This window comes from Rhinopithecus bieti, unplaced genomic scaffold (assembly GCF_001698545.2).
Source record: "Rhinopithecus bieti isolate Rb0 unplaced genomic scaffold, ASM169854v2 scaffold_10548, whole genome shotgun sequence".
In the NCBI taxonomy this organism is placed as follows: Eukaryota; Metazoa; Chordata; class Mammalia; order Primates; family Cercopithecidae; genus Rhinopithecus; species Rhinopithecus bieti.
Genome location: NW_016806834.1, coordinates 1,320,753 through 1,345,564, shown reverse-complemented (window position 1 = coordinate 1,345,564; position 24,812 = coordinate 1,320,753). Strand labels below are relative to the sequence as shown.

Genomic DNA, 24,812 nt, shown 5'->3' with positions numbered 1-24,812 from the left:
TTTTTTTTTTTTTTTTTTGGAGACAGGGGTCTCACTCTGTCACCCAGGCTGGAATGCGGTGGTATGATTTCGGCTCACTGCAGCCTCCACCGCTCAGGCTCAAGAGATTCACCCACTTCACCCTCCACTTTAGCTGGGACTACAGGCACGTACTACCACTCCCGGCTAATGTTTTGAATTTTTTGTAGAGGCATGTTTTTTCACCATATTCCCCAAGCTCATCTTGAACTCCTGAGTTCCAGCTTTTCTAATTTTTTCAAGGCTAAACAGACTTACTGATTTTTCTTCTTTCCCTTTCTGAAGGTATTCTCTGCACTTATGCCTATTTATTCAGGCACTTGGCTCTCTATTAATAAATGCAACAAAAATCTGTTCCTTCCCTCTTTGTCTTCCATCTGTTTAATTTCCCAATGATGTCCTTAGAGGACCCACTCGTTGAAAGTATTATGTCTGTCAGCATTTAGGAGAATTTGAGAAATGTTTTTCCCTTTGATATTCCTTAAATGTGATCTAGATTTGAGTACATAATATCTATGGGAATCCTCTGTATTTGATGATGGGATGTTGCACCTGTGCTCCTATAACCACTGTTTGTTGAAAAAAATGCTTTTCTGTGACAGAATGGTGCAGATGTGAATGCCAAGGACATGCTGAAGATGACAGCTTTGCATTGGGCCACAGAGCGCCACCATCGAGATGTTGTAGAGTTACTTATCAAATATGGAGCTGATGTCCATGCTTTCAGCAAATTTGATAAATCTGCCTTTGACATAGCTCTGGAGAAAAATAATGCTGAGATTTTGGTCATCCTCCAGGTGTGGTTCTTTTTATACTCTCCAGAGTATATGTCAATTGAAGTTAAGGATTTTTTTGTGGGAGTTGAATCAAAACTGAATTTTCCCTATCTTATTAAAATAGCATTTCTAATATGTCTCAATCTTGTGACTCAGTGTCACTATATATATCATATATATTATATATATAGCATAAACATAACCTATATGTATTATATACATTAATGGGATACTGCGCCTGGCTGTGTCCCATTAATTTCTGTTTCCCACCCCCCACTCCGAGATGGAGTCTCACTTTGTCGCCCAGGCTGGAGTGCAATGACACGATCTCGGCTCACTGCTCGGATTCAAGTGATTCTTCCTCCTCAGCCTCCCGAGTAGCTGGGATTACAGGCACCTGCCATCATGCCCAGCTGATTTTTGTATTTTTGTAGAGATGGGTTTCACCATGTTGGCCAGGCTGGTCTTGAACTCCTGACCTCAGGTGATCCGCCTGCCTCGGCCTCCCAAAGTGCTGGGATTACAGGCATGAGCAACTGCGCCCAGCCTGCCCATTAATTTCTTAAGCCAGCACTGTATATCAGGGAACAATAGGACAGGGGATATAAAAATTAACAGGACATGGGCCAGGCGTGGTTGCTCATGCCTGTAATCCCAGCACTTTGGGAGGCCGAGGCAGATGGATCACCTGAGGTCAGGAGTTCGAGACCAGCCTGGCCAATATGGCGAAACCCCGTTTCTACTAAAAATGCAAAACAAATTAGCCGGGCATGGTGGTATGTGCCTGTAATCCCAGCTACTTGGGAGGCTGAAGCAGGAGAATTGCTTGAACCTGGGAGGCAGAGGTTGCAGTGAGCCAAGATCACGCCACTGCATTCGAGCCTGGGCGACAAGCAGGATTCCATCTCAAAAAAAAAAAAATTAATATGACATGAAGTGTTCAAAGCATGATAAAAGACAGGAAATAAAATATTATAATATTGCATGATAGCCGGGCGCGTGGCTCAAACCTGCTAATCCAGCACGTTTGGGAGGCCAGGACGGCGGATATGAGGTCAGGAGATCGGAGACCACCTGCTAACACGGTGGAAACCCCGTCTCTACTAAAAAAAATACAAAAAACATAGCCGGCGGTGCGGGCGTCTGCTAGTCCCAAGCTACTCATGGAGGCTGACGGCGTAATGGCTGGGTAAACCCAGGAGCGGAGCTTTGCAGTGACGCTGAGAATCGCCACTGCCACTCGCAGCCTGGGACCAGAGCGAACTCCGTCTCAAAAAAAAAAAAAAAAAAAAAAAAAAAAAAAAAAAAAAATGTGCATGATAAATAGATATCTAGTAAGTGCTATGGGAGCACAAAGGAGGGAATAGTAGGTTTTGAACGGAATATTGAAGTAGGCAGAGAAGTGAGAAAACTATATTCTAGGCTAGAATAAGAGCAAATCAAAGACACAGAGGTGTGAAAGAACATGGAATGTTCAAGAAAAAGTAGTTGAGTGATGAGAGAATGGGCAAAGGAAGCAGAGTTTGGGAGTGGCAGATGCTAAGCTTGAAAGTTAGGCTGGATTCTGAATGTAGGGATGCTTTACAGCATGTGAAGGAGTTTGAACTGTTATGTGAGTGATGGATTTGGATAGAAGTTTTTAAATAGAGGATTGATATGATTAAATTTGTTTTAAAAAGATGATGTGACACACAGATGAGAGAGACACTTAATGCTAAATAACTATATGGTGACTTTTATTAGGCCAGGCAAGGGCCAATGAGAAATTGAACCAAGGAAGTGCTACTATTTCACCATGTAGTAGTACTACTCTTCCCTCCTGTGTGCTCCCATAGCACTTACTAGATGTCTGTTTATCATGTAATATTATAATATTTTATTTCCTATCTTTAATTTTATCATGCTGTGAGCACTTCATGTCCTAGTGGAGGATAAAGGAAAAGGGCAAATTCAAGAAGGAATTTAGGCCAGGCACGGTAGCTCACACCTGAAATCCTAGCACTTTGGGAGGCTGAGGCGGGTGAATCACCTGAGGTCAGGAGTTCAAGCCCAGTCTGGCCAACATGGTGAAACCTCATCTTTACTAAAAATACAAAAATTAGCTGGTTTGGTGGTGGGTGCCTGTAATCCCAGCTACTTGGGAGACGGAGGCAGGAGGTTGAACTTGGGAGGTGGAGGTTGTAGTGAGCTGAGATCATGCCATTGTACTCAAGCCTGGGAGACAGAGTGAGACTCTCAAAAAAAACCAAGAAGGGGCCGGGCACGGTGGCTCAAGCCTGTAATCCCAGCACTTTGGGAGGCCGAGACGGGCGGATCACTAGGTCAGAAGATTGAGACCATCCTGGCTAACACCACCGGTGAAACCCCGTCTCTACTAAAAAATACAAAAAACTAGCCGGGCGAGGTGGTGGGCGCCTGTAGTCCCAGCTATTTGGGAGGCTGAGGCAGGAGAATGGCGTAAACCCGGAAGGCGGAGCTTGCAGTGAGCTGAGATCCGGCCACTGCACTCCAGCCTGGGTGACAGAGCCAGACTCTGTCTCAAAAAAAAAAAAAAAAACCAAGAAGGAATTTGACAATATCCAAAGAATGGATAACCTGTTTCAATTGAAGCTCTTAGTCAAGGGGCTAATTATATATGAAAAATAGTCATTTCTGGCTGGGCACGGTGGCTCATACCTATAATCCTAACACTTTGGGAGGCCAAGGAGGGTGGATTGCCTGAGCTCAGGAGTTCAAGGACAGCCTGGGCAACTCGATGAAACCCTGTCTCTACTAAAATACAAAAGAAATTAGCCGGGCGTGGCAATGTGCGCCTGTAGTCCCAGCTACTTGGGAGGCTGAGGCAGGAACCGTGGAGGTGGAGGTTGCATCACTGCACTCCAGCCTGGGTGACAGAGCAGGACTCCGTCTCCAAAAAAAAAAAAAAAAAAAGGGAAAGAAAGAGAGAGAAAGCAAGCAAGAAAGCCATTTCTGCTGCATTTTCAGTATTTTTTTTTTCTAACTGACAGGTGGTCTATAGACTGGTTAGCCCCTTCAACTTTCAATTCTTTGTTTAGAGCCCTTTCATAACTGGACTTTTTAAAGTAGTGATTATGTTTGCAGAAAATTGCTTCTGAAAGTAATAAATTAAAGATAACCTACTTTTCACCATAATTGAACAGATATCCCTGGAAGCAAAAGTACAGCATATGGAGCGAGACTTTAAAATCTGGCACTTATTTGCTTGTTATATATTCTCTTAGGAATTTCTTCAGTGGCAGAATGGAACAAGTAGTTGGATAAAACTCTAGAGAATATTGTTCTCTGTAGATACTCTGCAGGAATCTCTTGCTAGCACACTGACTTGTAGATAATCACAAAATATTAGTGCTGGAAATTACTTTTATTTTTTATTTTATTTTTTTATTTTGAGATTGAGTCTCACTCTGTTGCCCAGGCTGGAGTGCAGTGATGTGAGTTTTAGCCAGGATGGTCTCGCTCTCCTGACCTTGTGATCCACCCGCTTCGGACTCCCAAAGTGCTGGGATTACAGGCGTGAGCCACCGCGCCCAGCTGGAAATTACTTTTTAGACTATTCAGATCAACTCCCTCATTTTCTTTTTTTTTTTTTTTTTTTTGAGACGGAGTCTTGCTCTGTCGCCCAGGCTGGAGTGCAGTGGCTGGATCTCAGCTCACTGCAAGCTCCGCCTCCCGGGTTCACGCCATTCTCCTGCCTCAGCCTCCCGAGTAGCTGGGACTACAGGCGCCCGCCACCTTGCCCGGCTAGTTTTTTGTATTTTTTAGTAGAGACAGGGTTTCACCGTGTAGGCCAGGATGGTCTCGATCTCCTGACCTTGTGATCCGCCCGCCTCAGCCTCCCAAAGTGCTGGGATTACAGGCTTGAGCCACCGTGCCCGGCCTTTCTTTTTTCTTTTTTTGAGACGGAGTCTCACTGTGTCACCCAGGCTGGAGTATAATGACGCTATTTTGGCTCACTGCAGTCTCGGCCTCCTGGGTTCAAGCAATTCTCCTGCCTCAGCCTCCCGAGTAGCTGGGATTACAAGCACCCGCCACCACGCCCAGCTGACACTTTTGTATTTAGTAGAGACAGGGTTTCACCATGTTGGCCAGGCTGGTCTCAAACTCCTGACCTCAAGTGATCCACCCGCCTCAGCCTCCCAAAGTGGTGAGATTACAGGCATGAGCCACAGCACCTGGCCTGACTCCCTCATTTTTCAAATGAAAAAAACAAGATTCATAGAGGTTAAATGAATTGTCTAGAATTTTTTGCAAATAATACACCTTTGCTTTCCTGAAGTAGAAACAAGCTTTGGAAAGCAACCTAACAACTCTGTTGGCCTGGTCTGAAAAAAAAGGTAGTCTTAATGAGAACTCTGATCTCTGGTGGGAGATTGTATATGGAAACTAGTTATGATTGATAGAGCATTAGGGTGGGAGTGGAATATGCTGTTCAGTAACTGTGTAACTAAAGCTAATAAGTGTTCTTGGGCTGGGCATGGTGGCTCATGCCTGTAATCCTACCACTTTAGGAGGCCAAGGCGGGCGATTTGCCTGAGCCCAGGAGTTCTAGACCAACTTGGGCAACATGGCAAAACCCCGTATCTACTAAAAATACAAAAAATTAGCTGGGCGTAGTGGCACGTGCCTGTAATCCCAGCTGCTTGGGAGGCTGAGGCATTAGAATTGTCTGAACCCAGGAAGTGGAGGTTGCAGTGAGCCGAGATCATGCCACTGCACTCCAGCCTGGTCAACAGAGTGAGGCTGTCTCAAAAAAAAAAAAAAAAAAGAAAGAAAGAAAGAAAGAAAGAAAAGAAAAGCTAATAAGTGTTCTGACTGAAATATCCTGCCTTGTTTGGTAGGAAGCAATGCAGAATCAGGTGAATGTTAATCCAGAGAGAGCCAACCCTGTGACTGACCCTGTGACTATGGCTGCTCCATTCATCTTCACATCGGGAGAGGTTGTTAACCTCGCAAGCCTTGTTTCTTCAGCCAACACCAAAACAACCTCAGGTAATGTTCTGATAACATGAAATTTATTTTAGACTCAAAAATGAACAAAACCCTAGGTTTTCCAAGAGATGAATGGATACCCTTTCTAATACTCTGTAATTAAAATATTGCCAAAGCAGAAGATTTGTAATAGATTTTAAAGCTAAGGTACTTATTCTTTCTGGGGAAGGCAAAAATCATACATAGGGTTACAAAGGAATACTTATTGTGTTAAAAGTAGAATATTCTGGCTTGGGCACAGTGGCTCATATCTGTAATCCCAATGCTTTGGGAGGCCAAGGTGGGAAGATTGCTTGAGGCCACCCTGGTCTGGGCAACATAGAGAGACCCCATCCTCTACTAAAAATAAATTAGGTGGGCATGGTGATGCATACCTGTAATCCCAGCTACTCAGGAGGCTGACATGGGAGGATCTCGTGAGCTCAGGAGTTGGACTTACTGTGAGTTATGATTGTGCCACTGCACTCTGGCCTGGGTGACACAGCAAGACCCTGTCTCTAAAAATAAAGGAAAATATTCTACAGATTAATCTATTGAAGGGTTATGCCTAGACCAAAAATGAAAATATGAAGGTGCCTTGACATGATACTGATAAGGGAAATAAACATTAATAGTTTAAAGCAGTAACAAAGCAGAATAAACATAAGTGGCTTTTGGAGTACTGATATAAAAGAGGTAAATGTGATTATCTGAATAAAGTATAAGAGTCTGGATTTGTTCTTGAGTGCATATATAAAAAGAAAATAGCAGATAAAACTACTTGTTGTTGATCTTTTGAAACCTGTATGTTTTTGACTCGGCATGGTGCCTTTTGCCTGTAGTCCCAGCACTTTGGGAGGCCGAGGCGGGTGGATCACCTGAGATCAGAAGTTTAAGACCATCCTGGTCAACATGATGGAAGCCCATCTCTACTAAATACACAAAAATTAGCCGGATGTGGTGGTGGGTGCCTGTAATCCCAGCTACTTGGGAGGCTGAGGCAGGAGAATCGCTTGAACCTGGGGAGGAGGAGGTTGCGGTGAGCCAAGATCGCGCCATTGCACTCCAGCCTGGGCAACAAGAGTGAAATTTCATCTCAAAAAAACAAACAAAAAAACAAACCTGTATGTTTTCAACAAAACCATCTATCTAAATAAGAATGAATGAGTTTATTTTTAGCATCTCCTTTTTTTCTTCCTCTGAGGCAGAGTCTAGCTCTGTGTCCCAGGCTGGAATGCAGTGGCATAATCTTGGCTTACTTCAACCTCTGCCTCTCGGGTTCAAGTGATTCTCCTGCCTCAGCCTCCTGAGTAGCTGGTCCTACAGGCGCGTGCCACCACGCCCGGCTAATTTTTATATTTTTACTAGAGACAGGGTTTCACCGTGTTAGCCAGGATAGTCTCGATCTCCTAACCTCGTGATCTACCCGCTTCAGCCTCCCAAAGTGCTGGGATTACAGGCATGAGCCACCGCCCCCGGCCTTTCAGTCAGCATCTCCTCTTACAGATATTTGTTTTACAATGAAATAACTTGTGTTCTCATTTAAATAAATTTTCCAATTGGCTATTGGTTTCTTTTTCTGTTTCTTTTATTTGAAATAACAGTATCCTCAGTTAAGTTTGTATAATGTCAAAGGAAAGATCTTGACTAAGCTATTGATATTGAGAGGTAGTGTGGTTAAAAGAGAAGAAACAATGTATGTGATATACACGGAATTTTGGAATCAGAATTGTGCTCAAATAATTACTGGTTGACTAGCTGCTTGACCCTAGGAAAACTTCGTACTTTTCTGTGCCTTGTTTACTTATCAGTAACATTGGGATATAATAATATCTACTTTATGAGGTTGTTGTGAGAGTTTGAGAATTTGTATTTGAAGGTCCATTTGATACTAGGATTTCAATAATAGCTATTAAATGAAAACATAATTTCTTAGCAAAGTTTGACCCCAACATGCCCACCAGGGGGCAATAGTGATCTTCATTTTATAGCCTATCAACAGTTATTTAAAATAATTTTGCATTCACCTGGATGATACAAAAACTTTACATTAAATTTATATATACATGTAATCAGAACATTCACGATCTTTTGGATTCATATTGGTTCAGTCACACTGAGTAAAACAACTTTTTTTTTGAGACAGAGTCTCACTCTGTCGCCCAGGCTGGAGTGCAATAGCCCAATCTCGGCTCACTACAACCTCCACCTCCTGGGTTCAAGCAATTCTTCTGCCTCAGCCTCCTGAGTAACTGGGACTACAGGCGCCTACCACCATACCCAGCTAATTTTTGTATTCGTAGTAGAGACGGGGTTTCACCATATTGGCCAGGCTGGTCTCGAACTCCTGACCTTGTGATCCACCTCTCTCGGCCTCACAAAGTGCTAGGATTACAGGCATGAGCCACCGTGCCTTGCCAAAACAACTAGTTTACAGTCCAAAATTATTTTGTAGCCAATAAAGTTATATGCTCACGAACATGTGAAAAGAGCTAGAGTTGGTCTTTTTTTTTTTTTCTTTTTTTGAGACGGAGTCTCGCTCTGTCGCCCAGGCTGTAGTGCAGTGGTGCGATCTTGACTCACTGCAACCTCCACCTCCCAGATTAAAATGATTCTCCTGCCTTAGCCTCCCGAGTAGCTAGGACGACAGGCACCCACCACCACACCTGGCGAATTTTTGTATTTTTAGTAGAGATGAGGTTTCACCATGTTGGCCAGGCTGGTCTCAAACTCCTGACCTTGTGAACCACCCACCTCGGCCACCCAAAGTGCTGGGATTACAGGCATGAACCACTGCGCCCAGTTGAGTTGGTCTTTAGTCTAACTAATGAAATTCTGCGGACCCAGATCTGGAATGATAAGCAAAGCATATTTTGGATAGAGATTCTTTGCTTTGATTCCCATGTGCCAATATCATGTTTGTCATGTAGCTTTTGGCAGACCTACTCGACTTTCTTTCCTCTTTATGTGGATAACTGCAAATTGAAATTCCTAAACTATCATATAATAGAGCTGACTGCCCCAATATCATCTTATAAAGCAGTTCTACCTAGCTATCCCTCTTTAGCTGATTAGTCTACCCAATGCTTAATTGGTGCAGATAAAGGAAAGGAGAACATTTATAAGACAAATTCAGGTCTTATAAGTATTAGTCAACTGCTTTAAAGGATATTCTTTTCTGAAGTGGCGAGTGGGCTTCTTGTTTCCCATCATCCAATAATACTTTTAATAACTGAAGGAGCTTTCATTCTAGTGTATAGAATGCAGGCTGCCCCAATTAAAAATAAATTTTAAAGCCTTAGACTTTTTTTAAGATTTTGTTTTTTAGATTTAGATTTTAAAAGATTTTTTTGTTTTGTTTGAGACAGAGTCTCACTCTGTCACCCAGACTGGAGTGCAGTGGCTCAGTCTCGGCTCACTGCAACCTCCAACCTCCACTTGCAGGGTTCAAGTGATTCTCATGCCTTAGCCTCCTGAGTAGCTGGGATTACAGGCCCATGCCCAGCTTTTTTTTTTTTTTTTTTCTTTTTTCCTAAGATGGAGTCTTGCTGTGCTCCTACATACTCGGGAAGGGTTTCTGAGGCAGCTGCAACGTTCAACAGCTTGGAAGACCACCGCGGTAGAGGAGACAGAATAGAGTGGAGGTTGCAGTGAGCCACCAGATACACCATTGTGCAATGGAGTGCATGGCCTGAAACACAAGCCACCTGCAAACTCGCCTCCCGAGTCAAGCGATCGCCTGCCTCCACACCAGTCCCAAAGTGCGTGCAAAGTGCTGGGATTCGGTCAAGGTGTGAGCCACCACGCCCGGCCGTTAAAAAAATCTTAAATTGGCTTCCTTCTCCTCAAACATATAAACCTCAACTATTTAGAATGAAAGTAAAATCGTGCATGGATATGCGAGACCTTTGGAAAGAAAAAGGCATAAATCAGTGAGAACGCTTGTACTTATATACAGAACCCCAGACCTAGTTTATATAAAGTAAACTCTTTAATCAGGATTTACGAGGGTTGTGCTGGCCAGGCTGGTCTTTGAACTCCTGATGTCAAGCGATCCACCTACCTTGGCTCCCAAGTGCTGCGGATTACAAGCATGAGCCGCCACACCCGACCCTAGTCTTAATATTGTAATTCTGGAATACAGCATCCCTTCATGCATTTGCAGAAACAGGAAATTATCTTTATAATTCTTATCCTCGATTAGATCGTTACATTACTGGATGTCCCAAATCCCTTTGCAAGTTGGTGGTGCACTTGATGTATGACTGATATCCTTATGATCAAAATAGAAATTTTTGTTTTTTTTGAGACAGGGGCTCACATCTGTCCAGGCTGCAGCGCACTGGCCATGACTTGGCTCACTGTAACCTCTACCTCCCAGACTCAAGTGAGCCTCCTGCCTCAGACCGATCCCAAGTAGCTGGGATAGTAGGCTTGGTACCACCATGCCTCGCTATATGAGACGTTTCGTACATGTTGCCTAGGTTTGGTCTGAATTCCTGAACTCAAAGCATTGTTTCTGCCTGGCTTCCAAAGTGCTAGGATCACAGGCATGACCCATCATGCGCCTGGCCATGAATGGAAATTTGAAAAACAAACTGCAATCCAGATTTTGGCATCAAAATACCTATGCTAAAGGACCGGCCGCAGTGGCTTACGGCATAATCCTAGCACTCCTAGGAGGCCTAGGTGGGCGGATTGCCTGATCACTCCCCACTCACCCCAGGAGTTCGAGACCAGCCTGGGCAACATGTGAAACCCTATCTCTACTAAGAATACAAAATTGCCGGCGCCGGGTGGCTCAAGCCTGTAATCCCCAGCCACTTGGGAGGCCGAACGGGCTGATCACGAGGTCAGGAGATCGAGACCCATCCTGGCTAACACGGTGAAACCCTGTCTCTACTAAAAATAACAAAAAAAAACTAGCCGGCGAGGTGTGGGCCGCCTGTAGTCCCAGCTACTCGGGAGTGCTGAGGCAGGGAGAAATGGCGTAAACCCGGGAGGGGAGCTTGCAGTGAGTGAGATCCGGCCCACTGCCACTCCACCTGGGCGAGGTCAGAGCCGAAACTCGTCTCAAAAAAAAAGAAATACAAAAATTAGCCGGGCGTGATGGGGCATGCACCTACTAAATACCTACTAAAAATGATAATCCTATGATATTTTCAGTTAATCTTTATATAAATATAAAATACATAAATATGTAATACATAGTATATCTCTATATAAATCTTTTTATTTTAAATCCATTTTAAAAATCAGCTGAAGTTGGATCACCTGAAGTCAGGAGTTCAAGACCAGCCTACTAAATGGAGAAACCCCATCTCCACTAAAAAATACAGGAATTAGCAGGGTGTGGTGGCACATGCCTAATAATCCCAGCTACATCCAGGAGGCTGAGGCAAGAGAATCGCTTGTAACCCATGAGACAATGGCCGTTTAATATGTGAGTGAGATCAATGAGCCATCGCACTGCCAAGACGCTGTTCAACAAGAGCAAAACTCCATCTTCCCAAGAAAAAAAAAAAAGTCAGGCGCAACTGCTCACGCCTGTAAGAAATGCCCACCAACATCTTTGGGATCACCTGAAGTCAGTGAGTTCAAGACCAGCTAAGATCTAACATGGAGAAACCCAACTCCACTAAAAAATACAGAATTACAGGGTTGGTGGCACATGCCTATAAATCCCAGCTACTCGGGAGCTGAAGGCAGGAGGAATTGCCCTTGAACCCAGGAGACGGAGGTTGAACAGTGAGCGAGATCATGCTCCGACTCCACACACACAAAACTCCATCTCAAAAAAAAAAAAAAGTCCAGGCGCACTGGCTCAACGCCTGTAATCCCAAGCACTTTGGGAGGCTGAGGCAGGCCAGATTGCAAGGTCCAAGAAATCGAGCACCATCCTGGCCAACATGGTGACATCCATGGCCATACCCTAGAGTCTACAAATGTACATAAAAATTAGTGTGGTAAGCGTTTGGTGGCATGCGCCTGTTACACAAGGTTCCCTCAGCCTATCTTGGCTACTGAGGCAGGGATAATGCTTGAACCAGGAGGCGGAGGTTGCAGTGAGTCGAGATAACGCCACTGTGCTCCAGCCTGATGGACAGAGCGAGACTCTGCCATATAGATTACGTTTCATTCAAAAAAAAAAAAAAAAATAGAAAGTAAATATATAATTCTTTTGAAAACTTGATGAAGTATTTCATTTTTATCCTTCCTATAGTTCACTAGAATAACGTCCTAAGGAAACAATTTGCACTATTGGTTTATCAGTTTCAACTGTATATGTCATGTCAGAATACTCTACGCGCCCAATTGCATTTGATTTCTATTTTTTTTTCTTCAATCAATTGAGACGGAGTTTTGCTGCTTGTCATTCAGGATGGAGTGCATGGTGTGGACTACTCAGCTAACTGCGAACCTTCGGCTGCCCAGGTCAAACAATTATTGAAGTGAGTTTTAGCCTCCCCAAGTACCTGGGACTACATGCAGCGTCGCACAACCAATGACCTGGGGTAATTTTTTTGCCGCCACATTTTTATTAGGAGACGGAGTTTCACGCAATGTATTCGCCCACCCGTGCCTGATCTCAAACCCCTATTACCTCAAATGTGATCCACCACAACACTTCGGCCTCCAAAGTTGCTGAGGATTACAGGCGTGAGCCACTAAGCACCCAGCCCTAAACCTGATTTATTCATAAGTGGTGTCTTTCTTAATTTATGCCTATGTGAGGTGTAATTGGTTGAGTTGTTCTGTTTTGAGTAAAAGGAAGGAGCACCCCTCAGTTGGAATATCGTGTGCTATAATGCGGCTGGGCCTGGTGGCTCACACCTGCAATCCCAGTACTTTGGGTGCCGAAGGCGGGTGGGATCACCTGAGGTCAGAAGTTCAAGAGCAGCCTGGCTAACATGGGAAACCCCATCTCTACTGAAAATACAAAAATTAGCCGGGCCCGTGCTTGGTGGGCACTGTAATCCCCACTCACATTCGGGGAGGCTGAGGCAGGAGATCGTGTCTTGATCCCCGGAGGCAGAGATTGCAGTAAGCATAGATGATGAGCCACTTGTACTACAAGCCCTAGGTGACAGAGCAAGACTCCTGCTCTCAAAAAAAAAAAAAAAAAAAAAAAAAGGAAAAAATGCTTTTCTCATGAAGCAGTTCTACCCTAAGAATATTTTATCCCATATTTACCATTAGCTTGGTGGCCTCCATTCTGGATTTGCCCCACCTGGCCACCTACTTGAACTTTTCTTTACCTTCCATTGAGTCTTTGGGTAATTTTGATTATTGTTCCTCTACGTGTGAATAAAAAAAAAGCTAGACATTTTTTCTAAAAAAAAAAAATTTTTTTTTTTTTTTGAGGCCGGATCTCGCTCTGTCGAGCCCGACGGGAGTGCAGTGGCCAGTCTCAGCTCACTGCAAGCTCCACGAACCATTCCTCTGGGTTTAACGCCATTTCGTCACCCTGCCTCAGCCCTCACCGCACCAGTAGCTAGCACGTACAGGCGGCACGTGGCCACACCCTAGGTAGTCGCCCGCTGACGTTTTTTGTATTTTTGATGGTAGAGACGGTATTCACTTGTTAGCCAGATGTCTCAATCTCCTTGACTTCGCGACGCCTGTCTCGGCCTCACCAAGTGGCTGGATTCACAGGCCTTTGGAGCGCACCGCACCCAGTCCTATTAAAAATTTTTTTTTTTAAATTGTGCGGGTGCGTGATGGCTCACGCGGTGGATCAACCTGAAGGTCAGAATTCAAGACCAGCCTGACCAATGTGGATGAAACCCCCTGTCTCTACTAAATACAAAATTACCAGGTATGGTGGCTCCATGCCTGTCAACTCCGCCCACCTACTAAGAGAGGCTGAGGCAGGAGAATTGCTTGAACCTGGGAGGTAGAGGTTGCGGTGAGCTGAGATTGCATCATTGCACTCCAGCCTGGGTAAGAAGAGTGAAACTCCATCCCAAAAAAAAAAAAAAAAATTGCTTGTCCTTTGTTTCATTTTAGAGGAGGATTTGTGAGGTTTTTTTTTGTTGTTGTTGTTGAGATGGAGTCTTGCTCTGTTGCCCAGGCTGGAGTGCAGTGGCTCCATCTCGGCTCACTGTAAGCTCTGCCTCCCGGGTTCACACCATTCTCCTGCCTCAGCCTCCAGAGTAGCTGCGACTACAGGCACCCACCACCACGCCCAGCTCATTTTTTGTATTTTTAGTAGAGACGGGGTTTCACCATGTTAGCCAGGCTGGTCTGGAACTCCTGACCTCGTGATCCGCCTGCCTTGGCCTCCCAAAGTGCTGGGATTACAGGCGTGAGCCACCGCGCCTGGCCTGTGAGTTCTTATATCAGTATTTGGTATGAAATGTTGAGTGATGAGAAAAGCATGAACTACAAAGGAAAATTTGGGAATAGGCTAAGAAGGAACATTTTTTTTTTTTCTTTGAGACGGAGTCTCGCTCTGTGGCCCAGCCTGGAGTGCAGTGGCGGGATCTCAGCTCACTGCAAGCTCTGCCTCCCGGGTTTATGCCATTCTCCTGCCTCAGCCTCCCGAGTAGCGGGACTACAGGCGCTCGCCACCTCACCTGGCTATTTTTTTGTATTTTTTAGTAGAGACGGGGTTTCACCGGGTTAGCCAGGATGGTCTTGATCTGCTGACCTCGTGATCCTCCCATCTCGGCCTCCCAAAGTGCTGGGATTACAGGCTTGAGCCACCGCACCCAGCCAAGAAGGAAAATTTGAGAATAGGCTGTAGTATAGAGTAATTTGATACACATAGGGTACTTCTGGAGGTCAAGCATGGTATACTACTTAGACCATTTGGTTCCCTGGGTATTTTATGAGAGCGTTAGGATAAAATTGTTCCACTGAGTATGTGTAGAGGGAAAGAAAAAAGAGTAACATTGGGATATCCTCACTAACTCCATCCCCATCCCCACTCCCATAGTAATCATCCTAAAGCTTTAATTAAAATGGTTTCTGGGCCGGGCGTGGTGGCTCACGTCTGTCATCCCAGCACTTTGGGAAGCTGAGGTGGGCGGATCATGAGGTCAGGAGTTCAAGACCAGCCTGGCCACGATGGTGAAACTCAGTCTCTACTAAAAATACAAAAATTAACCAGGCGTGGTGGCACACACTTGTAGTCCCCAGCTACTGGGGAGGCTGAGGCAGTGAACTGCTTGAACCCGGGAGGCGAAGTTTGCAGTGAGCCAAGATCATGCCATTGCACTTCAGCCTGGATGATAGAGCGAGACTTAAATAATAAAAATAACAAAAGAAAATAACAAAACTAAATAAAACAAAATCTTAAAATAACAAAAGAAAATGGTTTCTAAGGCTGGCATGGTGACTCACTCCTGTAATCCCAACACTTTGGGAGACTGAGGCAGGTGGATCACTTAAGGTCAGGAGTTCGAGACCAGCCTGGCCAGTGTGATGCAACCCTGTCTCTACTGAAAATACAAAAAAAATTAGCCAAGCATGGTGGCAGAAGCCTGTAATCCCAGTTACTCAGGAGGTTGAGGCAGGAGAATCGCTTGAATCTGAGAGGCGGAAGTTGCAGTGAGCTGAGATCGCGCTACTGCACTCCAGCCTGGGCAACAGAGTAAGACTGTCTTGAAAAAAAAAATGGTTTGCAGCTTGAAGATGAATTACTTACTATGCAAGTAATTTATCTTTTTAAGGAAAATCTACTGAAGTTTAAATGTATAAACTAGTTAGATTACCAAATCACATCAGAAAGGATCCTCTGCTCTGTAGAAGGATTCTCTTTAAAGAATATTAAATAAGAACACTTGGCCACAGGGCAGGGAACATCACACACTAGGGCCTGTCGTGGGTTTGGGGGAGGGAGGAGGGATGGCATTAAGAGAAATACCTATTGTAAATGACAAGTTAATGGGTGCAGCACACCACCATGGCACATGTATATCTATGTAACAAACCTGCACATTGTGCACATGTACCCTAGAACTTAAAGTATAATTAAAAGAAAAGAAAAGAAAAAAAAAAACAAGAATGTTAAATAGGAGTTTCCTTAAGTATTTTGCAGATAACTAATTTCTTTTTTTCTTTTAATTAAAAAAATGACAATAATAGAGATGAGGTCTTGCTGTGTTGCCCAGGCTGGTCTCAAAGTACTGGGCTCAAGCAATTCTCCTACCTCGGTCTCCCAAAGTGCAGGGACTACAGTTGTGAGCCACCCTGCCTGGTCTGATAACTGACTTTTTTTTTTTTTTTTTTTTTTTTTTTTTTTTAGACCCAGAGTCTCCACTCTGTCACCTCACTCTGTCACCCAGCCTGGAGTGCAGTAGCACAATCTCAGCTCACTGCAACCTCTGCCTCAGCCTCCTGAGTAGCTGGGACTACAGGTGTGTGCCGCCACCACACCCAGCTATTTTTTTTTTGCATTTTGTAGTAGAGACAGGGTTTAACCATGTTGACCAGGCTGGTCTCAAACTCCTGACCTCAGGTGATCTGCCCGCCTTGGCCTCCCAAAGTGCTGGGATTACAGGCATGAGCCACTGCAGCTGGCCCTGACTTCTTGAAAGAAGAAAAACTGGAAATAATATTTAAGCATAGGTAATGGGAAAACAAAAAGTAAGAGTAGGCTGGGCACGGTGACTCATGCCTATAATCCCAGCACTTTGGGAGACTGAGGCAGGCAGATAGCTTGAACTCACGAGTTCGAGAGCAGCCTGGGCAGCATGGTGAAAGCTGGTCTGTACAAAAAATACAAAAAAAAAAAAAAAAAAATTAGCCAGGCATGGTGATGCACAACTGTAGTCCCAGCTACTTGGAAGGCTGAGGTGGGAGGACAGCTTGGGCCTGGGAGGCAGAGGTTGCAGTGAGCCAAGATTGTATCACTGCACTCCAGCCTGGGCAATAATGCCAGACTTTGTCTTGAAAAAAAAAAAAAATTAAGAGTACATTTAAAAAGAAAATATATTGCTTGGTGTGCTGGCTCATGCCTGTAATCCCAGCACTTTGGGAGGCCGAGGTGGGCAGATCACTTGAGGTCAGGCGTTCCAGACCAGCCTGGCTAACATGGTGAAACCCCGTCTTACTAAAAATACAAAAATTAGCTGGGCATGGTGGCACGCATCTGTAGTCCCAGCTACTTGGGAGGCTGAGGCAGGAGAATGGCTTGAACCCGGGAGACAGAAGTTGCAGTGAGCTGAGATCGCGCCATTGCACTCCAGTCTGGGCAACAAGAACAAAACTCTGTCTCAAAAAAAAAAAAAAAAAAAAAAACAGAAATAGCAAATAGTGGGTGCAGCCACTTCTTCTATACTAACAAAGCTTAATGTCATGCCAGCTGACAAGAAATGTTTATAGGGTCCAGCCCCAGCATCACCAGGCAGGACAAAGAAGGGTAGATTTGGAACTGAGAGGCAATACATTTGTAACTGGCATAATAGGTATCTCTGAAATTATAGGGAAAGAAATAGGAAAATATAATTCATTTTATAATACTGTTAAGTAATACTTTTTTTTTTTTTTTGAAACAGAGTCTCGCTCTGTCGCCCAGGCTGGAATGCAGTGGCCGGATCTCAGCTCACTGCAAGCTCCGCCTCCCGGGTTCACACTATTCTCCTGCCTCTACCTCCCGAGTAGCTGGGACTACAGGCGCCCACCACCTCGCCCGGCTAGTTTTTTTGTATTTTTTAGTAGAGACGGGGTTTCACCGTGTTAGCCAGGATGGTCTCGATCTCCTGACCTCGTGATCCGCCCGTCTCGGCCTCCCAAAGTGCTGGGATTACAGGCTTGAGCCACCGCGCCCGGCCAAGTAATACTTTTTTTCCCCAACAAGGAAATATCTCCAGTTAGAGTAATACTTTTGGTTCATAAAGTTAGGCATGTCTGTTGCCAGATCTAGTGCGCTTCCCTCTTACAACTTAGCTATGAGAATAGCACATAGATGTAAGAGAAGGTTATGAACAAAGTCTTTCTAAAAGTACATCTTGGCCGGACACAGTGGCTCATACCTGTAATCCCAGCACTTCGGGAGGCTGAGGCAGGCAGATCACCTGAAATCAGGAGTTCAAGACCAGCAACATGGTGAGATCCTGTCTCTACTAAAAGTACAAAAATTTAGCTGGGCATGGTGGTGCACGCCTGTAATCCCAGCTACTCAGGAGGCTGAGATAGGAGAAGCGCTTGAATCTGGGAGTTGGAGGTTGCAATGGGCAGAGACCATGCCACTGCACTCTAGCCTGGGAGACAGAGCAAGACTCCATCTCAAAAAATAAATAAAAAATAAAAGTATATCTTGACATAACTAAAGTATTTTAGCATTTAGTGTTTTAGCATTAATCTATTGTACTACCCTTTGACATTCAATATATGAAACTTTATTTATTTATTTATTTATTTATTTATTTATTTATTGAGATGGACTCTTGCTCTGTCGCCCAAGCTGAAGTGCAGTGGTGCGATCTCGGCTCACTGCAAGCTCCGCCTCCCAGGTTCATGCCATTCTCCTGCCTCAGCCTCCCAAGTGGCTGGGACTGCAGGCGCCCACCACCACGCCCAGCTAATTTTTTGTATTTTTAGTAGAGACGGAGTTTCACCGTGTTAGCCAGGATGGTCTCGATCTCCTGACCTCGTGATCCACCTGCCTTGGCCTCCCAGAGTGCTAGGATTATAGGCGTGAAGCATGCCTGGCCCTCCAAGTATACTAATTTAATCCACTTTAAAGGAAAAACTTTTTAAACCTTAAAAGAATTTTAACACTGATATAATTGGCTTATATCAGTTTGAGTTAGAGAACAAGATTGAGGACGTTAGAGTGAAGAGCTGAGGTTTTGATTTAATAAGCTGTTTTTAATTTGCCTCAAGTTTTCCTATACATTGGACTTCATTTGTCTTTCTTACTGAAATAGGTGACCCCCATACCTCAATAGTACAGTTTTCAAATTCTACCACCTCAGTGCTGGCTACCCTTGCAGCTCTTGCTGAGGCATCTGTCCCCCTCTCCAACTCACACAGAACCACAGGTAGGTAAGGGATAGGCTGCTGGGTGAATCACCACTTTTTCTTTTGTTTTTAAGTCTCCAGCAGATTTAATTTGCATGAAATATTATTAAAGAATTGCATTTAATTAGAGGCAGCTAAGGAAAAGGGATGTAGCATCATTGAACATCAGAAAGAAAAATTGCCAGGTGATATAATCAGACAGCTGAATAATATGAGAGAATGACTAAATTACGCCTTTGTGTTTTTACAGTTTGAAGTTTGTTTTCCCTGACTCTAGTTACTTCACATTGAAATGTCTATTCTCATATTAGCAGATTTTTTTGGAGATACTCTATGTTATGTTTTGACTGATGCTATCATAGAATGATTCAAAATAGCAGCCCAGATATCTTATATTAAAGTATCAAAATACATGAGACTGGTACCTTTTTCATTGTCATATCCTTTGTACTTCATGGCTTGCTTTTATTTTCATTGGAGATGTTATTTTGGCATTTCCAAAGGAGTTGGGCAAATATAGGGTATGTATTGCCTTTTTGATATTTAAAACAAAATAGTTTTCAAGTCATTTAGCCAGAGCTAGTCGTCTGTCAGGGAAAGACTTAAGGCTTCATATAGGTAGGGGCATATAGTCACAGGTAGGGCTCAGTAGACATTTAGAAATCTTTCTAGAACCCTCTGGCCATCTGCTCCATCATATATGAAAGCAGAATGTTCTGATTTCTTTCTGCCATGACATTTGGGTGGTAAGAACGTTCTTCCAATTCCAATCCTATTTTTCTGAATGGGTATAATCATAAAGATCTCTACTCAGATTTATATGAGGGAACCACATAGCAAAGGGAAAAGCAGTGTATTAAACTTGTCCTTGCTATTCTTTTGGTTTGCTCTTTGATCTTGGATAAATCGCTTCTCCAGGTTCTAGTTTCCTCATCTTTGGCATGATACTTGGATTAGGTTATCTATCCAGGACCTTTCAACTTTAATATTTAACTGTTCTTTGTTTCTAAGAGGTGGGAATCCTTTGTTTCCATTGAACTACCTAGATGTGTTTCATGTGGATGGTTGATACCCCACTTATTACTGCAAAGTTCTATCTGTGACTCACTCTTTCTTTTCTTTTCCTTCCTTCCTTCCTTCCTTCCTTCCTTCCTTCCTTCCTTCCTTCCTTCCTTCTTTTTTCTTTCTTTCTTCCTTCCTTCCTTCCTTTCTTTTTTTTTTTTTGAGACGGAGTCTCGCTCTGTCACCCAGGCTGGAGTGCAGTGGCGCCATCTCTGCTCACTGCAAGCTCCGTCTCCCGGGTTCACGCCATTCTTCTGCCTCAGCCTCCCGAGTAGCTGGGACTACAGGTGCCTGCCACCTCACCCGGCTATTTTTTCCTATTTTTAGTAGAGACGGGGTTTCACCGTATTAGCCAGGATGGTCTCGATCTCCTGACCTCGTGATCTGCCCGCCTCGGCCTCCCAAAGTGCTGGGATTACAGGCGGAGCCGCTTCTTTCTTTCTTTCTTTTCTTTCTTTCTCTCTCTCTCTCTCTCTCTCTTTCTTTCTTTCTTTCTTTCTCTTTCTTTCTCTCTGTCTCTGTCTCTGTCTCTCTCTCTCTCTCTCTTTCTCTCTTTCTTTCTTTCAGAGTCTCATTCTGTCACCCAGGCTGGGGTGCAGTGGCATGATCTCGGCTTACTGCAATCTCTGCCTCCGGGGTTCAAGCAATTCTCCTGCCTCAGCCTCCCAAGTAGCTGGGATTACAGGTGCCCATGACCACGCTCAGCTAATTTGTGTATTTTTTGTAGAGACGGGGTTTTGCCATGTTGGCCAGGCTGGTCTCAAACTACTGACCTTGGTGATCTGCCCACCTCGGCCTCCGAAAGTGCTGGGATTACAAGTGTGAGCCACCACCCCTGGCTCTGTGACGCTTTACATAGAGAAATTCCATAGTGGTAGGAACTGTTTCCTCTAATAGTGCTTAGTTTATTGGGATATTGACTAATCAAACTGAAAATCTCGATTCAGCATAATACACGTAACACTCATAGAATGGTACCTGGCACATAAGTGTTGGCTATTTTATATATATGTTTGGGGTTTCTTTTGATAGAGACAGGATCTTATTCTGTTATTCTGTCACCCAGGCTAGAGTGCAGTGGCACAATCAGAGTTCACCGCAGCTTGAACTTCTAGGTTCAAGTGATCCTCCCACGTCAGCCTCCTGAGTAGCAAGGACTGAAGGTGCATGCCACCACGCTCAGTTAATTTTTCAAATTTGGCGGGAGGTGGTCTCACTGCTCAGGCTAGTCTTCAACTCACAGCCTCAAGCAATCCTCCTGCCTTGGCCTCCCAAAGTGCTGGGATTATGAACATGAGCCACCATACCCAGCCAGCTATTATTCTTGATATCAGATGAGAAAAGCCACCTAACATTTTTGTCTATCAGACTTCAATATTTTGACTACTTCACGTATTATTCTGTTAATTCACTATTAAATATCCCATTTACTCTGATTTATGGTTGTTTTAGACCTTTTTTTTTTTTTTTTTTTTTTTTTGAGACGGAATCTCGCTCTTGTCACCCAGGCTGGAGTGCAATGGCACTATCTCAGTATCTTGGCTCACTGCAACCTCCACCTCCCGGGTTCAAGCAATTCTCCTGCCTCAGCCTCCCAAGTAACTGGGATTACAGGTGCCTACCACTATGCCCAGCTAATTTTTGTATTTTTAGTAGAGATAGGGTTTCACCATGTTGGCCAGGCTGGTCTCGAACCCCTGACCTCAGGTGATCTGCCTACCTCGGCCTCCCAAAGTGCTGGGATTGCAGGCGTGAGCCACCATGCCCAGCCATTTTAGACTTTCGAGATACTTCCTAAAAAAAAAGGGTTCCAATATCAAATATGTTGGGGAAACAGCATATCTGGTTTTTTTGTTTGTTTTTTGAGACAGAGTCTCGCTCTGTTGCCCAGGCTGGAGTGCAGTGGCTCCATCTCGGCTCACTGCATCCTCCACCTCCCAGGCTCAAGAGATTCTCGTGCCTCAGCCTCCAAAGTAGCTGGGACTACAGGCACATGCCACCATACCTGACTAATTTTTGTACTTTTTGTAGAGACAGGGTTTTGCCATGTTGGCCAGGCTGGTCTCTAACTCCTGGCCTCAAGTGATTCGCCCATCTTGGCCTCCCAAAGTGCTGGGATTATAGGCATGAGCCACCAGGCCCAGCCGAAACAGAGTATCTTATACCCTGTTGGAGAATCACACCCTGCTGGAGAATCACAATGTTTATTAGCCTACTGAAGTCTCTGATACTCCTACAAAACAAAAAGTTTAAGCATATTTAAACCAGAATTTTGAAAACATATTTATACATAGAACCCATCTTTAGTGAAAGTTACTAATACCTCAATGAACACATTTTATCAAATACTGTTCTAATGCATTCTCTATTTTCTTTTCTCCTCTGACTTAGCATTGTTCAGAAAACCTTTTGCGAACTGTTGAATCTCACTTTTTTTTTTTGGAATTTTCCTCTCCCTGAATGTTGTCAGGTTCAAGGAGGTTGAAATTGCTATACTCCTATTTTTTAAAAAAGCTAAAATTTTAAATTTGCTTTTGTCATCTCTAGCCAATTCAGAGGAAATTATAGAGGGAAATTCCATTGACTCATCAATCCAGCAAGTAATGGGGACTGGAGGCCAGAGGGTCATCACCATAGTAACTGATGGAGTCCCTCTGGGTAATATCCAAACTTCAATCCCTACTGGAGGCATTGGCCAGCCATTTATTGTAACTATGCAAGATGGACAGCAAGGTGAGTTATTTCTTGTAGACAATTGTTTATTAAAAGATATTTTAGATACTCCATACTCACCTAAACATGAGGCATTAAAACAAATAGACTGCCAGATGCAAGTTGGGGCAAAGAAGCTCTGAAAAAGAAAAAGAAACAGAACCAGACTGGCAAAAGCTAATTGCCTAATATGTATAAACTCTGTAGTAAAAAACAGTTGATCTGGTGGAAAATATAACAAGTAGACTGGGCGTGGTGGCTCACGCCTGTAATCCCAGCACTTTGGGAGGCCGAGGCGGGTGGATCATGAGGTCAGGAGATCGAGACCATCCTGGCTAACATGGTGAAACCCTGTCTCTACTAAAAAATACAAAAAAAAAAAAAAAAAATTAGCCATGTGTGACGGCGGACGCCTGTAGTCCCAGCTACTGGAGAGCCTGAGGCGGGAGAATGGCATGAACCCAGGAGGCAGAGCTTGCAGTGAGCTGAGATTGCGCCACTGCACTCCAGCCTGGGTGGCAGAGCAAGACTCCGTCTCAAAAAAAAAAAAATAATAATAATAATAATAATATGAACCAGTAGTTCACAGAAAAAAATGTACTGATGGCTCTTAAAAATATGAAAATAGCCGGGTGAGGCGGATCACGGCTGTATGTAATCCCAGCACTTTGGGAGGCTGAGGCAAGAGGATCACTTGAGATCAGGAGTTCAAGACCAGCCTGGCCAAAATAGCAAAACTCCATCCCTACTAAAAATACAAAAATTAGCCGAGCATGGTGGCACACACCTGTAGTTCCAGCTACTCAGGAGGCTGAAGTGGGAGGATCACTTGAGCCCAGGAGGTTGAGGCTGTAGAGAGCCGTGATTGTGCCACTGCATACCAGCCTGGATAACAGAGTGAGTCTCCATCTTAAAAAAAAAAAGAAAGAAAGAAAGAGAAAATATATCCAACCTACTTCATTCATAACAAGAAAAGTGCAAATAAATACTGTACTGAGATACCATTATAACACTATGTTGTTAAAGGCGTAGGGAAACAAGCACTCTTATAAATCACTTGTGAGAGTGCAAATTAATGGATCCTCTAAAAAGGATATGGGTAGTATCTGTAGATACTAAAGATGTACGTAAAGATGTACCTTTGGGTTTTTTGTTTGCTTGTTTGTTTGAGATGGAGTCCCTCTCTGTTGCACAGACTGGAGTGCAGTGGCAGGATCTTGGCTCACTGCAACCTCCACCTCCCTGGTTCAAGCAATTCTTGTGCCTCAGCCTCCTGAGTAGCTGGGACTATAGATGCACACCACCACATCCAGTTACTTTTTGTGTATTTTTAGTAGAGACAGGGTTTCACCATGTTAGCCAAGCTGGTCTTGAACTCCAGACCTCAAGTGATCCTTCCACCTCAGCCTCCCAAAGTGCTAGGATTATAGACATGAGCCATCACACCCAGTCAAGATGTACCTTTTGGTTAAACAGTTCTTTTTTCTTTTGTGTGTGTGTAACTGGGTCTTCTTGTTCTGTCACCCAGGCTTGTGTGCAGTGGTGCAATCATGGGTCACTGCAGCCTCAACCTCCTGGGCTCAAGCTATCCTCCTGCCTCAGCCTCCTGAGTAACTGGGGCTACAGTTCCACACCACCATGCCCAGCTATATTCAGACTGAGGCTATACATTAGTATACTGAGGCATAACATTAGTTGCTTCCAGGGAGGGCAACTGGGTACTAAGGATGAGTGGGAGGCTTTTCAGTGTATATGCTTTTATAGCCTTGATGTTTTTAATCATTTAATGTATCAGTTATTAAAAAAAGACATAATTAAAATTTTTTGAAAAGAGGAAGCCCATCATTACAACTCCATACCTTAAAAATACTGGAGATTGGCCAGGCACAATGGCTCATATATGTAATCCTGTAATCCTAGCACTTTGGGAGACTAAGGCAAGAGGATTGCTTGAGGCCAAGAGTTCCAGATCAGCTGGGGCAACATAGCAAGACCCCCCATCTCTACACAATTAAAAAAAAAAAATAGCCTGGTTGATAGCACGTCCTTAGAGTCGCAACTACTCAGGAGGTTTTGGCAGGAGGATCACTTGAGCCCAGGAGCTCAAGGTTGCAGTATGCTACCATGATCATGCCACTGCACTCCAGCCTGGGCATAATCATGCCACTGCACGCTAGCCTGAGCAACAGAGCAAAACATTGTCTCTAAAAAATAAAAATGTATATTGGAGGTTGAAAAGAAGGGTACTGGTATAATTTCCTTTTTTTTTTTTTTTTTTTTTTT

At 44.0% G+C, this 24,812-nt stretch overlaps 1 protein-coding gene across 4 annotated transcripts in view; it reads left to right on the top strand.

Moving 5' to 3' along the window:
• GABPB2 (GA binding protein transcription factor subunit beta 2) overlaps positions 1–24,812 on the top strand; it is an 80,508-nt gene that overhangs the window by 21,341 nt on the left and 34,355 nt on the right. For 3 of the 4 annotated variants that reach the window (XR_001886692.1, XM_017877744.1, XM_017877742.1), the window contains 3 exons: positions 621–815; positions 5,654–5,804; positions 22,365–22,550. Coding sequence is in view for 3 of the 4 variants with exons in the window: in XM_017877744.1 (XP_017733233.1) it covers positions 621–815; positions 5,654–5,804; positions 22,365–22,550 (532 nt within the window). In the remaining variant the exon portion in view is untranslated. Of the gene's footprint in view, positions 1–620; positions 816–5,653; positions 5,805–18,661; positions 18,776–22,364; positions 22,551–24,812 lie in introns of all 4 variants that reach the window. The other variant, XM_017877745.1, reaches the window with a different exon arrangement.